This window comes from Phyllostomus hastatus, unplaced genomic scaffold (assembly GCF_019186645.2).
Source record: "Phyllostomus hastatus isolate PE091 unplaced genomic scaffold, TTU_PhHast_1.1 phas_contig_86, whole genome shotgun sequence".
Taxonomy (NCBI): domain Eukaryota; kingdom Metazoa; phylum Chordata; class Mammalia; order Chiroptera; family Phyllostomidae; genus Phyllostomus; species Phyllostomus hastatus.
In genome coordinates this window covers 44,978,588-44,993,859 of record NW_025333977.1, presented here as the reverse complement: position 1 = coordinate 44,993,859, position 15,272 = coordinate 44,978,588, and the positions used below count along the sequence as shown (strand labels likewise).

General features: G+C 37.0%; 1 protein-coding gene across 1 annotated transcript in view; it reads left to right on the top strand.

Moving 5' to 3' along the window:
• Positions 1 to 14,848, top strand: part of LOC123827159 (phospholipid scramblase 2-like) — a 55,162-nt gene extending 40,314 nt beyond the window's left edge. Inside the window, exons 7-8 of the mRNA XM_045851543.1 lie at positions 12,225 to 12,386; positions 14,715 to 14,848. Coding sequence (XP_045707499.1) covers positions 12,225 to 12,386; positions 14,715 to 14,786 — 234 coding nt within the window. The 3' untranslated portion in view covers positions 14,787 to 14,848. The remainder of the gene's footprint in view (positions 1 to 12,224; positions 12,387 to 14,714) is intronic.
• The last annotated feature ends 424 nt before the right edge of the window (positions 14,849 to 15,272 follow it).

The window sequence follows — 15,272 nt, the reverse complement described above, 5'->3', positions numbered from 1 at the left end:
GCCTGCCACCAGGAAAAGATATCTCTCGATGCCAGAGATTTGGTGAAAAGGAAAAGGATTACTTATTTAAAGAGTTATACAAACTTAAGAGTAATGACTTAATGTCTTCATTGAGATCCCAAAGTCCTTTAGAATACCTACAAATGCACAGTTCCTCCCCCCTCTTCCCAGTCTGGGGCACTGTATCTCAGAAAAAGAAATAGAAGTCTGTGGTTCTTCTCTGCCCAAGCCGCATGGTCCCAAAAAGACCCCATATGGCTGCTGTGCCTGGGTTTAAATCCCAGCGCCAATCTTCCTCTGCTGCACCATTTCCAACTCCTCCAACAATTGGCCACAGCTGCCAGCATTTCCATATTTCCAGTTTTACTGGGCTGCCATAGTAAGTCCAGGCAGGTGTGGCCCTGTGATGTGGAGCCAATCATCTCCAAGCTCTTATGCAGGCTCTGTAACCAGGGGGAGTTGCTTCCCAGTTACATCATGGGTTGAAGTCACTCTCATCCCCCTAGCTCAAAGCATGGCCACAGCTGTTTAACATATCTATGAAACCAGTTAAAAGTTATAGAGATGTTAAATGACTGTTCTAGCAATGGCCCTGCTTCATGCATCCCATTCTCCACCTCAGACTTGTGGAATGAATACATCCTATATATTTTTCTAATATTTCCTGGACACCGAGTTCTAGACCCCAGTATAAATCCCTACTGTCCCCTGCCTTGGCTGCACCCTGTTACAAAAGCACACTAGAAGGAGATTAATCACCAAGGGCACCCTCTATTTCTACAGGAAAAAAAACCCCTATCTTTACATGAGCATATTCAAAAGTTACATAACTGAACTTCTGGCGAAGTTGGAGGCATAGGTAGATACACTTTGCCTCCTCACACAACCGAAGAATGACAACAACAAATTTAAAAGCAAAAAATAATAACCAAACTGCCAGAAAATTGAACTGTATGGAAGTCCACAACAACCAAGGAGTTAAAAAACATTCATTCAGACTTGTAGGAGAGACAGAGATGGGCAGCCAGGGCTGAGAGGACACTCAGCAAGGCAGTGGCTGGAGGACCAGGTGGGTAAGGCAATAGCTGGTGGGTGGGGCAGTCCCACATTTGCATGAGGATAAACTAGGAGGAACCACTGGAGAGCAAGAGTTTCTGGTGAAACTCAGAATTCCAGCGCAGGGAAATAAAGCCTCAAAACCCCTGGTGGTAAAAACCTGTGGGTGTTGCAGCAGCAGGAGAAAATCCCAACCTCACAGGCGAGTTCACTGGAGACATGCACAGGGTCCTAGAATGTACACAAAAGCATCCACCCAGGAATCAGCACCAGAAGGGCCCAATTTGCTTGTGAGTAGTGTGGGAAGTGACTAAAGGCCGGTGGAGAGCTGAGCAAACGGCATTGTTTCCTCTCCGACCCCTCCCACACATACAGCACCAAAACACAACAACATGGGTTGCCCCTCCCTAGCAAATACCTAAGGGTCTGACCCTTATAAGGTAAAAGGTGTGCTGAGACAAAAAAAAAAAATATATGACTCAAATGAAAGAACAGATGAAAGCTCCAAAAATAAAACTAAGCAATGAAGAGGTAGCCAGGCTATCAGATGCAGAGTTCAAAACACTGGTAATCAAAACAAAACAAAACAAAACAAAATAACAACAACAACAACAACACTGGTAATCAGGATGCTCACAGAAATGGTTGAGTATGGTCTCAAAATAGAGGAAGAAGTGAAGGCCATGCAAAATGAAATGAAGAGAAATGCATAGGGAATCAACAGTGAAGGAAAGAAAACCAGGACTGAAATCTATGATTTGGAGCAGAAGGAAGAAATAAACATTCAACCAGAACAGAATGAAGAAACAAGAATTTTAAAAAATGAGGAGAGGCTGAGGAACCTCTGGGACAACTTTAAATGTCCCAACATCCAAATCAAAGGGGTGTCAGAAGGAGAAGTGGAAGAACAAGAAATTGAAAAGTTATTTGAAAACATAACAAAAGAAAACTTCCCCAAGCTGGCAAAGGAAGTAGACTTCCAGAAAATCCAGGGAGCTCAAAGAGTTCCAAAAAATTTGGTCTCAAGAAAGCATACACCAAGGCACATAATTAAATTACCCAAGATTAAAGAGAAGGAGAGAATCTCAAAAGCAGCAAAAGAAAAGGAGACAGTTACCTACAAAGGAGTACCCATAAGGCTATTAGCTGATTTCTCAAAAGAAACCTTGCAGGCAAGAAGTGGCTGGGAAGAAGTATTTAAAGTCATGAAAGACAAGGACTTACATCCAAGATTACTCTATCCAGCAAAGCCATCATTTAGAATGGAAGGGGAGATAAAGTGCTTCCCAGATAAGGTCAAGCTAAAGGAGTTCATCATCACCAAGTCCTTATCATATGAAATGTTGAAGAGACCTATCTAAGAAAAAGAAGATTATCAAAACTATGAACAGTAAAATGATAATAAACTCATAAGTCTCAACAAGTGAACCTAAAAAAACCCCAAACAAACAAACTAAGTAAACAACTAGAACAGGAGCAGAATCACAGAAATGCAGATCACATGGAAGGTTACCAGCAGCGGGCAATATGGGTGGCGGGGGCGGGGGGAGAATGGGGGAAGAGGTACAGGGAATAAGAAATATAAATGGTAGGTACAAAATAGACAGGGTAAGGTTAAGAATATTATAGAAAATGGAGAAGCCAAAGAACTTTTATGTAGGTCCCATGGACATGAACTAAGGGGTGGGGGATTGCTGGTGGGTAGGGAGTGCAGTTCAGAGGAAAATAAAGGGGATAAAATGGAATAACTACATTAGCATAATTAAAATTTTTTAAAGAAAAAAAAGACAAAAGTGACATAACTTTCTAGGAGCTAATCCAAGAACAAACAGCATGTAATGAAATAGCTTGCAATGAGATAAGAAACACCTAAATAAATAGTGAAGAGACTAAACAAAAAAAGGAAGAATAAAACTAATGATAAAGAACAGTCAGACAAGTCATGACTTGAAGACAAGTCAGAAATGAAGAATAGTTATTAATAAACCTCATTGGAAAGGGTAAGCTGCAAATTAGATAGAGATGAAGAGAAAGTTAGTGAACTGGATTATCAATACGTAGAAAATAAACAGGAGGGGAAGAATTAAAAATCTGAAGGAACAAAAGAATTGAAGGGACATGGAACAATAAATTACTCTTGCATATGACAACGAACCACAGTGAAAGGGAAGGCAGAGAATGCACTGAGATGTTATTTCTTTTTTTTTTAATGATTTTATTATTATTTTTTTTTTAAGATTTTATTTATTTATTTTTAGAGAGGGATGGGAGGGAGATAGAGAGAGAGAGAAACATCAATGTGCGGTTGCTGGGGGTTATGGCCTGCAACCCAGGCATGTACCCTGGCTGGGAATCGAACCTGGGACACTTTGGTTCCCAGCCCGCACTCAATCCACTGAGCTACACCAGCCAGGGCTTTGCACTGAGATCTTATTTCAAAGAGATAAATGACAGAATGTTGCTGACCTGATGCCATGGAACCTCAGATTCATAAAGTAAAAGGAAACCTGATTGGTGTGCCTCAGTTGGTTGAGTCATCCCACAAAGCAAAAGGTCACTGGTTCAATTCCTGGTCAGAGCATATGCCTGGGTTGCAGCCCAGTCTCTGGTTGGGGTTCATGTGAGAGGCAACTGATTGATGTTTCTCTCACACGTCAATGGTTTTCTCCCTCTCTTTCTCCCTCCCTTCACCTCTCTCCAAAAATGAATAAATAAAATCTTTAAAAAAAATAAAGCCCAAGGAGTTCTGTCTGTGAAAAAACTTTGACACCTAAATATAGCTTAGGTAAACTGGAAACTTTAAATTAAAAAAGAAAATCTAAAAATTGCAAGTTGGAGGGTTCTGCTCAAGATGCCAGCATAGGTAGAAGTAGGACTTGGATCTTCTCACAACCATATCAAAATTACACTAAACTGCAGAAAAACCAGTGTTCAAAACTGCCTGAAATCTAGCTGGACAGAAGTCCAACAACTAGGGCTATAAAGAAGAAATAACATTGAGGCTGGTAGGAGCAGCAGAGACTCAGAACCAACTGATCCTATACCCAGTGTGGTAAATAAAAATCAGAAGGAATATCTCAGATGCAGAGGTCCTCCCTGTGGAATGAGGTGTTCCAGCCCTCTCCCAGCACCCCCAGGCCAAGGTTCCAGTGCCAGGAAGAGAAGTCCACCATAACTTTTAGCTGTGTAAACCAGCAGGGATTGTGGCTGAGTAAGATGGAGGGCTTCTAGGGCCCCAGCTGTTTCTCTTAAAGATGCACATGTACTTACTCAGACTCACTCACTATGATCTCCAGCACTGGAGCACCAGTGACATACAGGGAAGAACTGGGTTGTCTAGCATCAGGATGAGACCTGGAGGGGCAGTTCCTTCCAGACAGGGTTCTGACAGAGACCACTGTTCCTTTTCTGGGCCCTCCTCACTCAGAGCCAGCAGGCAGGCAACATATCTGATCCTCCATCAATTTGGTTAACACCATTCAAACAGTTCTGGTGATTCCATGGAACCACACCCCACCCAATTTGTGGGCCCAGTCCAAGCCATCTGCAGTGGTTTTTTTTCATAAAAACAGCCTGTTTTAGCTCATGCTTCAGACTTGACTAAAATCTCTCAAACAAGCAGCATGTGGCCTCAGCATGCCCCATACCTATGGCTAAGTAGCCCCAGGCCCAGCACTAGTGGCAGCTGACCTTGATGTGTACTTGGGCCTCTCCTGGGCACCTATAGACCCAGCACAAATTGTAGCCAACTGCAGATTGCTTTGTAGCTTATGCCAGGTGGCCTCAGGCAGGGTACAGGTAGTGGCTGAACTTGGCCTGTACCTCCCAGGAGGCCTCAGAGTTGGTTAACCTGGTGGATAGCTTCAGACCACATTGAAGCATCATCCAACCACCTCTACAAGTGACACGCTCAGCAGTTACCAAGGTTCTGCTGAAGTAGTTCCTGCTCTATGGTGTCAGTTCCTGCATAGCTGATCCTCCACTGTGGTCATAGCCAGTCCTTGCAGCTCATTGGCCTTGGGGTTAATCCTCCCACTGATGTGTCAACAGCAATCAAAGCTCAACTACAACAAGAGGGTATATGTGGTCACATAAGTGGTGCACCTGGAATGCCAAGCTCAGGTGATCAGTACAGCTCTGCCACTGGATCCTACAGGGCACCTGCTACATAAGGCCACTCTACTAAGCCTGGGAGATGTAGCAGCTCAAATACATAGAAATAGACATATGGTGAGAGGCAAAAAGAGGAGACAAAAGAAATATGTCCCAAATAAAAGAACATAAAACTCCAGAAAACGAACTAACAAAACAGAGATAATCAATCTACTACATGAAGCATTCAAAACACTGGTTATAAGGATGCTTAATGAACTTAGGAAAAATAGATGAACTTAATGAGAACTCTGACAAAGAGACAGAAACATTAAGATGGAGATAAAATATAGGAAAAAGAACTGGCTAGAAACGAAGATTGCAGTGGTTGATATGAAGAATACATTACAGGGAATCAATAATGGAGTAAATGAAGCATAGGATCAAATTAGAGATTTGAAAGATAAGATAGTGGAAAACAACCAATGAGAAGAGCTAGAAGAATAAAGAATCAAAAAATAAATAAGGATAGTATAAGGAGCCTCTGGGACAGCATCAAGTGAACCAACATCAATCACATCATGGGGGTGCCAGAAGTAGAGGGAGATCAAGAAATTGAAAACCTTTGTGAAAAAAATAATGATGGAAAATGTCCCCAACCTGGTGAAAGAAATAGGCATACATTCAATAATCAGAGTCCCAAACAAGATGAATTCAAAGAGGCATACATCAAAACACATCATAATTAAAATGCCAAAGGTTAAAGACAAAGACAAAATATTTAAAAAACAGCAGGAGAAAAGCAGTTAGTTATCTACAAAGGAGCTCCCATAGAGCGTCAGCTGATTTCTCAACAGAAACTTTGCAGGCCAGAAGGGATTGACAAGAAATACTCAAAGTTGTGAAAAACAAGAACTTACAAACAAGATTATTCTATCCATGAAAGCTATTATTTAAAATCAAAGGATAAATAAAGAGCTTTCCAAACAAGAAAGGGCTAAAGGAGTATTTCACCACCAAACAACTATTACCAGAAATGTTAAAGGGTCTTCTTTAAGAAGGAAAAAATAAAGATAAAAAACATAAATAATAAAATGGCAATAAATGCATATCTATCAACAATTACTTTAAATGCAAATGCATTAAATGCTTCAGTTAAGATATACAGTAGCTGAATGGATAACAAAACAAAACCCTTACATATGCTGTCTATAAGAGACTCACTTCAGATCAAAAGACACAGAGACTGAGGGTAAAAAGATGGAGACAGATATTTCATAAAAAGTGAAACAAGCAAATGAACAAAAGCTGGGATAGCAAAACTTACATCAGACAAAATATATCTAAAAAACAAAAGAAATGAACAAGCATGACAGAAAAAGTTACCATATGGGAAGAGGGTTGGGGGGATGAGTGAAAAATTTGAGGGGATGAAGACATGCAAATTGGTTATTACAGAATAGTCATGGGGATGTTAAGTACAGTAATAGGGAATATAGTCAATAATATTGTAATAACTATATATGGTATCAGATGGGTATTAGATTTACTAGGGTGATCACTTAAACCTATGTTGTGTATAATCATTGAATTGTACACCTGAAACTAATTTAATATTGTATGCCAACTGTAACTAAGAAATAGAAAAAATTATTTCAAAATAAATGAATAATACTGGCTAATGTGGACAGCAGCTCTAGTCGCAATAGCCAAAAAGCAGAAACAAGCCACATGTCCATTGACTAATGAAAAAACAATATGTAAGCCCTGGCTGGCATAGCTCAGTGGATTGAGCGCGGGCTGGGAACCAAAGTGTCCCAGGTTCGATTCCCAGCTAGGGTACATTCCTGGGTTGCAGGCCATAACCCCCAGCAACCGCACATTGATATTTCTCTTTCTCTCTCTCTCTCTCTCTCTCTCTCTCTCTCTCCCCCCTCCCTTTCCTCCCTAAAAAATAAATAAATAAAATCTTTAGAAAAAAAAAGAAAAAACAATATGTAGTAAATAAAATCAAATACACAATCAGGAAGGGAGAATCTTATCTCTACTTTAACTAGTAATTCCTTGCCATTACGGATTTTGAGCATTTTACTTTAAGTTTATTGGTTACTTGTATTTACATTTTTTGCCTTGACTATTAATATCCATTTACCTATTGAGTTGTTCACACTTTTCTTGCCAACTTTTAAAACTAATTTGTTTGTTGTAAACAATCTTGCATCTATCCTCTGATTTACATTTTCCACAATCTACTCTTTATTTTTAGAATATATATACATTCTATAGAATACCATACAAATATGGTATACCATACCATCTGATATGGTCAAGTACATCTATTTTCATTGTTTCTAGTTACCTTAATTATGAAGGTTTCTCCAAACCTTCTATTTTATCTATTTTTCATAATAAAATTTTAACTCACCAGGAAACTTATTAGTACAAGATAGAAACAAACTTTATTTTCTCATAATGACTAGAGACAGTTTATCATCAGAATTTATTAAGTATATTATTTATTCCTTGCTAAATTGATTACCATTCTTGCCATACATTAAATTATCCCAAGTAATAAGATGTATTTCTAAATTCTCTCCGTTGTTGACCTGAAAATCCAATATCTGTTTTTACAGCAATGCCTTATGTTTATGGTGACTTAGTGATAGGTCTTCTGTCACAGCAAAATGATCACTCATTCTTCTCTACATATATTGTTGCTATTATCTTGTTTCCCTTTATATAAACATTAAGATTCTTTTATTCAATTTTTAGAAGTTAGAATTTAATCAGAATTACGTTAAATCTATTACTTTTAAAATGAACATATTTATGATACTAAACTTGTACCATCCCAGACAGGACCATATAGGTTCATCATATAGTACTTCTGCCTTTTGTTAAGTTTATTCCTAAGTAATTTATAGTCATTATTACCAATAAGGAGGAATATTTATATTTTAGGTTCTTATTACCAATATTGAGAAAATCCATTTATCTTGCTTTACCTTTTATCTAGCCATATGACATTAATCCAGTACTAAATTTAGGTGTTTGTGCTTCATTTACATGGTTTCTCTAGGTATAAAATCACAGTGCAAATGAGATTATGAAAGCTTTTTTTTGTTTCCATACTAAATGGTTCATTCTTTTTCCAGCCTGAACAACAAAAATTATAATGATGATAATAGTGGGAATACCTACCAAGTTGATGGCCTCAAAAGAGTAACAAATATTTTATAATTTAGAAAAATATTACTATTCAAATATTTCATAATTTAGGAAGTTTTTTAGTATTTCATGTCATTTTGTTTTCCTACTTTGCCTAGAACAAGAATCATCACACCTCTAGTTGTAAGAGGGCCATACAGAAAATATTTAAGGTTTTATGGGACATATAGTCATTGTCACAACTACTCCACTCTACAGTTGTAGCATGAAAGTAGTCATAGACAATACATAAATGAATGGATATATTTTTGTGCTAATAAAACTTTATTTAAAAAAATGGAAAGGAGGCAGATTTGGCCTAGTAACCATTAATTGCTGACTCCCAGCTGAAAATTTTATTCAGAATTGATACATAACCTTTAAAAAGGATTTCTGGGGGGAAGGGGTTATTAGGGGAGTAAATGGTAATGAAAAAAATACAATAAAGATTAAATTAAAAAAGAAGAAAAAAAATTTGTAAAAAAAGAGAATATCATAATGGTTGAGAGTACAGACTTTGGAGATAGAATACCTGGATTTGAAACCCATCTCCACAATTTCCTATCTGTATAATGTTGGACGAAGTACTTACCCTTTCTTTGCTACATTCCTTTTTCTTGTGAAAATTGCACATAATAATATCATTATTCTGCAAATCGTTATAAGCATCAAAAACCTATCAATCATAAAGTTTTTGTATATACTAGTTTCATGCATATACTAGTTGTATAAATGTTTAATTAGTAAATAATAACATATCTTTTTGGTAGCCATTGATATGAGCATGTTTTAAATTACATTGATTTTCTAGTGGTTTGTATTTTATAACAGTATATTATTTTGATACCTAGGGATAGTGCTAGTGTTCTATTTTTTCATTATATTTATATTATAGGTGAATCTATAGTTTTCATTTTATAATATCTTTAATACTTATATTAAATTTATATATTTATAAATTAATTCAAATATAATATACCATAATGGTAGCCATACTTCTGACACAAAATGTATGGAGGGGGGCTGGTTCCCATACCAAACAATTCTTCAAACACCAACTGTTTGTACTACAACTCAATTCAATTCTGACATGAACTATTTGGAGTTGATGCAGACCCCACAGGTATTGGGCTCAATCCCACTGACTGCCCTACTTCAGATGCTAATCACAAGTCCTAGACATCCTGTACTTCTGACTTCCTGCCATAAATCTGGGGAGCTCATGACCCCATCCTCAGATTCAATAATTTGCTAAAATGGATCATAAGGCTCAGAAACATACTTTATTCATGTTTACAGGCTTTCTAAAGGATATTATAAGGATAAAGATAAACAGAAAGATGAAGAAATATACAGGGCAAGGTCTGGAAGGGTCCTGAGTTCAGGAGCTTCTGTCCTGTGTAGTTAGGGTTTACCACCCTCTCAGAACATAGATGCATTCAGCAATCAGGAAACAGTCCAAACCCCATTATCCAGGGTTCTTAAAGAGGCTTCACAACATAGGGATGAATGATTAAATCATTGGCCATTGTTGATCAAGTCAAATGCTAGTCCTTGTCTCCTCCGCAGAGGTCAGGAAAGGGGTCAAAGTGCAAAGTCTTTAATCATTGCTTGGACTTTCTGAACAGTCGCCATCCTGAAGCAGCCAGGAGCCCACAGCTAACAGTCATTTCATTACCTTACAAAAGATTTATCACTCAGGAGAAACTAGGTTTTTAGGATCTATGTGCCAGAAACCTAAGACAAACACCAAGTATTATTTCTTTTTAAAAAGCCTCTCCTATAATTTTTATCATTTAAAAAGGTAGAAGACTTTTAGATCTTTATGTCAGAAACCAAAGAAAAAACTAAAGATATATTTCTTATGGTGTCACAAATACCAATTTATTATTTTAATGTGTAAATAACTTTATTACATGGATTTTCTGTTTTAAAAAGGTTATCTAGAATTTAGCTAAAAATTACCTAGTCCTGATAACATTTTAGTTGTTATCATTCACATTTCTGATACTTTCCATTAAAAGAACTGTTTTTTATTTTTTGCTTGAATATTTATGAAGTTTAAAATTTCTTGTTATAAGAATAAAAAAGGGAAATATTGATAACAGTTAAATCTAGTGTGGTATTTTTGTGCAAAGTTATCTTCTATATTGTACATTTCAAAATATTCCAAATTAAAAATAAATTTAAAAAATAAATTAAGATTACTCTACAAGCTATGAATACTTAAATGACAGCTGTTAGCAAATAAAACAATAAAGCGTTTGAAAGATTTGTGTTAGTCTATTTTTCCACAATAGTGTTACATGACATAAAACCTCTAGAGCTCAGTAGCTTAGACAACAGGCATTTGCTGTCATGCTCATGGGTCAGCTCTTTCTCAGTGGATATTCATAGGCTCAGCTAGGTGGCTCTGATTTAGGCTAGATGTTGGCTCCAGCCCTGCTCCAGGTACGCTCATACTAGAGATGTAGCAAGAACAACTACCTTGATCATGGTTTTCTAATGGCTAATCACTGGAGAGCAAGAGCCAGGCCAGACCACTTAGCCATGTTTAAGGTCTCTGCTCATTGTCATGTATACTAACCTTCCACTGGTCAAACAAGTCACATGGACCACCCTAATTTTCAATGTCCAGGGAGGCATACTGGGCCTACAGTGGGAGGGGTGAATGAATATTGATGAACAGTAATCCACACTATCACAGTTTTCAGGTGAAAAGTTTATTTCAGGTTTGTTAATAACTTAACCACCCACAAAGGGCTGAAAGGAGTAAACAGTGTTTAATTTCCCCACATTTGCGTAGCAGCTCCCAGCCTGAGCTAGGGCTTCACAGGGTGTTGCTGGCACATGTGCTACCTTGTGTACACTTTAAAACAGATGCTTCTCTTCCTGGCATTGACACAACCCTATGTGTACATGCCATGGTGAGTGTGGCTACCTACAGCCCCACATGCCCACTAGGTGAGGTGCATTTGAGATGCTAATCACAAGTCCTAGACATCCTGTACTTCTGACTTCCTGCCATAAATCTGGGGGGCTTTGATGGGGAGCTCAGTTACCCATCAAATCTGGGTAGCTGGATTGTGAAAAGATCCAGCTACCATCTTTTCATGATGGGCCATCTTTCACTCTTTCACCCTTTTCACTCAGGGCCATCTTTATGATAGCCTTGGAGTTTCCTCAGGCAGAATTGTGAAATTAGAAAACTTTTACTTTAGTGCTTTTTTGCATATGCCCTTCTCTTTTGTTGTTCCCCACGCTCCTGTCATCCAGCTATACCCCAACCCTGGACCATGGGCATCCCATCAAGTTACTTACTGGAAACTTGCCTTCACTCAAAACTGCCAGTCCTATTTCCCAGGTTGCCTACTGCCAGTGAGTGTTAATGCCTGTCCCATCAGCCTATGTAAACTCTCTGTGCTTGTCTTAAAACACATGTGTCACATGGGGTTTAGTTTGCTACCCTTCTGATGGCTTGTAGAAATTTCATCAAAGAAACATTTTGTATTTGTGTCTTTTCATGCTTAAATTTTACTTTAGATCAGTTCAAATGTTTTATTACCATCTCTCTAAATGTACAAAATGTTAAATATTTCAATAAATCTGTTTTCATACATTTCTCTGTAGCAAAGAAATAATTTTTTTCATGTATATTTAAATAAATACAGGAATTTATATGCATCTGATGAGAGATATAATGTTCATAGTTATGTATTTTTATCACACATAAGTTTAATAGTGTATTTGCTTCATTGTGTTCCAACTTTGAAAGTATAATAGATTTATTATTTTCTAGAACTCTTTGCTATTTATAAGAATTAATAATCCTTTATTATTTCCTAAGACTCTCATTTTTTTCAATTTAGATTAAATCTATTGATGAAGAAAATGTGATTGGCAAGATTTCCAAGCAGTGGACTGGTTTTGTGAGAGAGGCATTTACAGATTACAGTAATTATGATATTCATTTCCCCTTAGACCTTGACGTGAAAATGAAAGCTGTCATGATTGGGGCGTGTCTCTTCATTGTAAGTCTATTCTTGCTAATCTTGGGTATTACTGTAAAGATTCAGTAAATTATATATTTTTAAATGACCTGCTTAAATGTATAGGTTTTATTCAAAGGGTCCCATTCAATCCTAATTCTGAAATTTCACTTTCTCCTGATAGTCTGGATTCACAGGTGACCAGTTTCTTGGGAAATTCTATTCAGTTTCATGTGGCAGTAAAAAGACCTTGTGTGTTACAGAGAGGCCCTGGTCTTTGGGGCTTCTATTTAAAAATTGAAACAGGTGCTTTGGGTAAGACTTCAAACATGAGCTTACATGGAGCACAACTCAGTGAAACAGGGAGATTTCATCCTGATTCATTCTTCAGTTAAACCTTCTACTGCAGGAGGGTGAACTGCAGTAAGAGTATGCACCCAATCAAGCCACCAGATGAAACTGGCAGTTGAAAGGAAACACATAGGATAAACAGTGATCCTGAACTTGTCTTCCATTAAATCACTCAGGGAGAGTTAAAAAACCCCAAGTACTAAATCATACCCTCATTCAACTAACTCAGAAGTTTGTGAAGCTCCCCAGGTGATTCAATATGCAACCAAAGTCAAGGACTCCTGGGAGAGAGCAACAGTTCTCAGCCTTAAATTGCACAGTAGAAACAGCTTGGGTAGCTTTTCAAACCTCCTGTGTCAAGACTGCACCCAGATATTGAATCAAAATCTCTGGAGATGGCACCACGCCTGCTAACCATTTAGGTCACTCCCACATGATTCCATTGTGCAAGCAAGGTTTGGAACACAAATTTGACCAAGGGAGCTAATTTTTTAAAAAGTCAAAGGTGAGAGAGTGTACAGAAAAAGAATAGTTATTTCAGAAAATAAATATCAGGAAAATAAAAATATAAAAATAAAATGAAAAAGGGACAAACTATCAACATAATAGTTTGTTGGCCATGTTTGGATATTGATTCTAATTAATCAGTTTAAAAACATTTACAACACATTTAAAGAAATTTAAACATTGGCAGTTTTCCCTGGTCAGCGTACCTCAGTTGTTTTCACTGTCATTCCATAGACCAAAGGGTCGTGGAATCCATACCTAGTCAGGGTGCATTCCCAGGTTCCATTCTTGGTCCAGGCGAGTAGAAGGCAACCCATCCATGTTTCTTTCTCACATCGACGTTTCTCTTTCTCTCTCTACCCCTTTCTCTCTCTCTAAAGACAGAGCGATGTGAAATATATAGTGTCTTCAGGGAAGAGAGAGTGTTCTAAAATGTTTAGATCAATGGGAAATGGGGCTGGGGTGATGTTTGGCTTACTCATAAATGACTAAAGGCTTCAGCTAAAGGATCTTCAAAGATCAGGCAACTTTTGCCCTGGTTGGGTGGCTTGGGTGGAGTGTTTTCCAGTGCACCGAAAAGTTTTGATTCCCATTCAGAGAACATACTAGGTTTTGGGTTCAATCCCCAGTGGGATGCGTTTGGGAGACAACTGATCAATGCCTCTCTTTCTGCCCCCCACTTCCCCTCTCTCTAAAAATCACTAAACATATCCTTTGGTAAGAGTAAGAGGAAAAAGATCCAGCAACTTTTTATAGAGAACTGTAATTCATTGAGAATTGTTTCATTTAACGTTGATTTTAAACTAGGTTTAACTATAATAGTTATAAATCAAAATTTTAGAAAGATAAATCCTGGTTTCTATGTGAGGAATAAATTTGAGAAGTAAAATTGCAATAGTTCATTTGCTAGTCATTAGCAATAAGGATAAAATTATTTCTGTTGACAATATAAAGGAAAATGAGTGAAAGAGATAAATTCCATAGGATGTGGCTGAAGTCATAGGGGTAGATGTCTGTATAGACACTGATGAAATCAAACAAACTGGGGGACATGGTGGACAAATTTGGAAGACAAATGAAACCAACACCAAAAAAAAAAACTCTACTTCTTAAAACGGCTGTCATTTTTATACATTTTTTTAAAATTTTAGATGGAACTCAAGTTACAGAAAAAGTTCTTTACTAGACAGGAATGAAAAAGCTGAGTAAGATAGATTGAAAGAGGAAGATCTCTAGGGGACTAGAAGAGGCAAAATATATTGAAATTACCAGATGATAATTAAATTCATGCAGATGTCAACAAATAAATAGAATTATAGGATTTAATTGCTCAAAATGGAAAGCTAAAGGTAAAGTTTATGTAGCTGTAAACTCTCCCCAGATTTACTCATTACAGTTTTCTTGTTTAACAGATATATTACTGTTTTCCTCAGAACCTTTAGAATTTCTATATCAGAGAATTGTCTGTTTTGCTGCTGAAAACTCATTTCTGTATTTTTTGTTTTTATCTAGGATTTCCTGTTTTTTGAAAATAATTGTTGTCCTAAAATATTGCATACATTCCTGAGAGCAATGATGTGTTAGTATATTAATGAATGTCGCAGGATTTGAAGTGTCTGTGCTTGGGACAGTGAAGTGATTGGGACTGTCTAAAAGGACAATCGGTGTTTTTCTTAAAAATAATTATACCATGTTTAAATTACTCTGTGATGCCTTGTAGTCCAGGTATATGATTTCACTTTCAAATCATATAGTTTATTTTCTGTATCATTGCTTATAAGTGTTTTTATACATTTTCTCTGAACGTTCATTGTGTATTTGGGAGAAATTACAAAGAACATGTTACCTTTAGGAGAAGTTAAATATAGTGAAAATATCTGAATATAAAACATACAAATTTTACTTTTTCCTGATAATATGCATATTAGTTAATTATTATTTGAACATAATCATAAAGGAGACTGAAATTATGTTAATATTTAACTATGAATATACAGTATTTGCAGAATAACACTAGTTGTTACAAAGGAAGTAAATTATAGCTAGATTTAATAAAGTATAATTTTATGT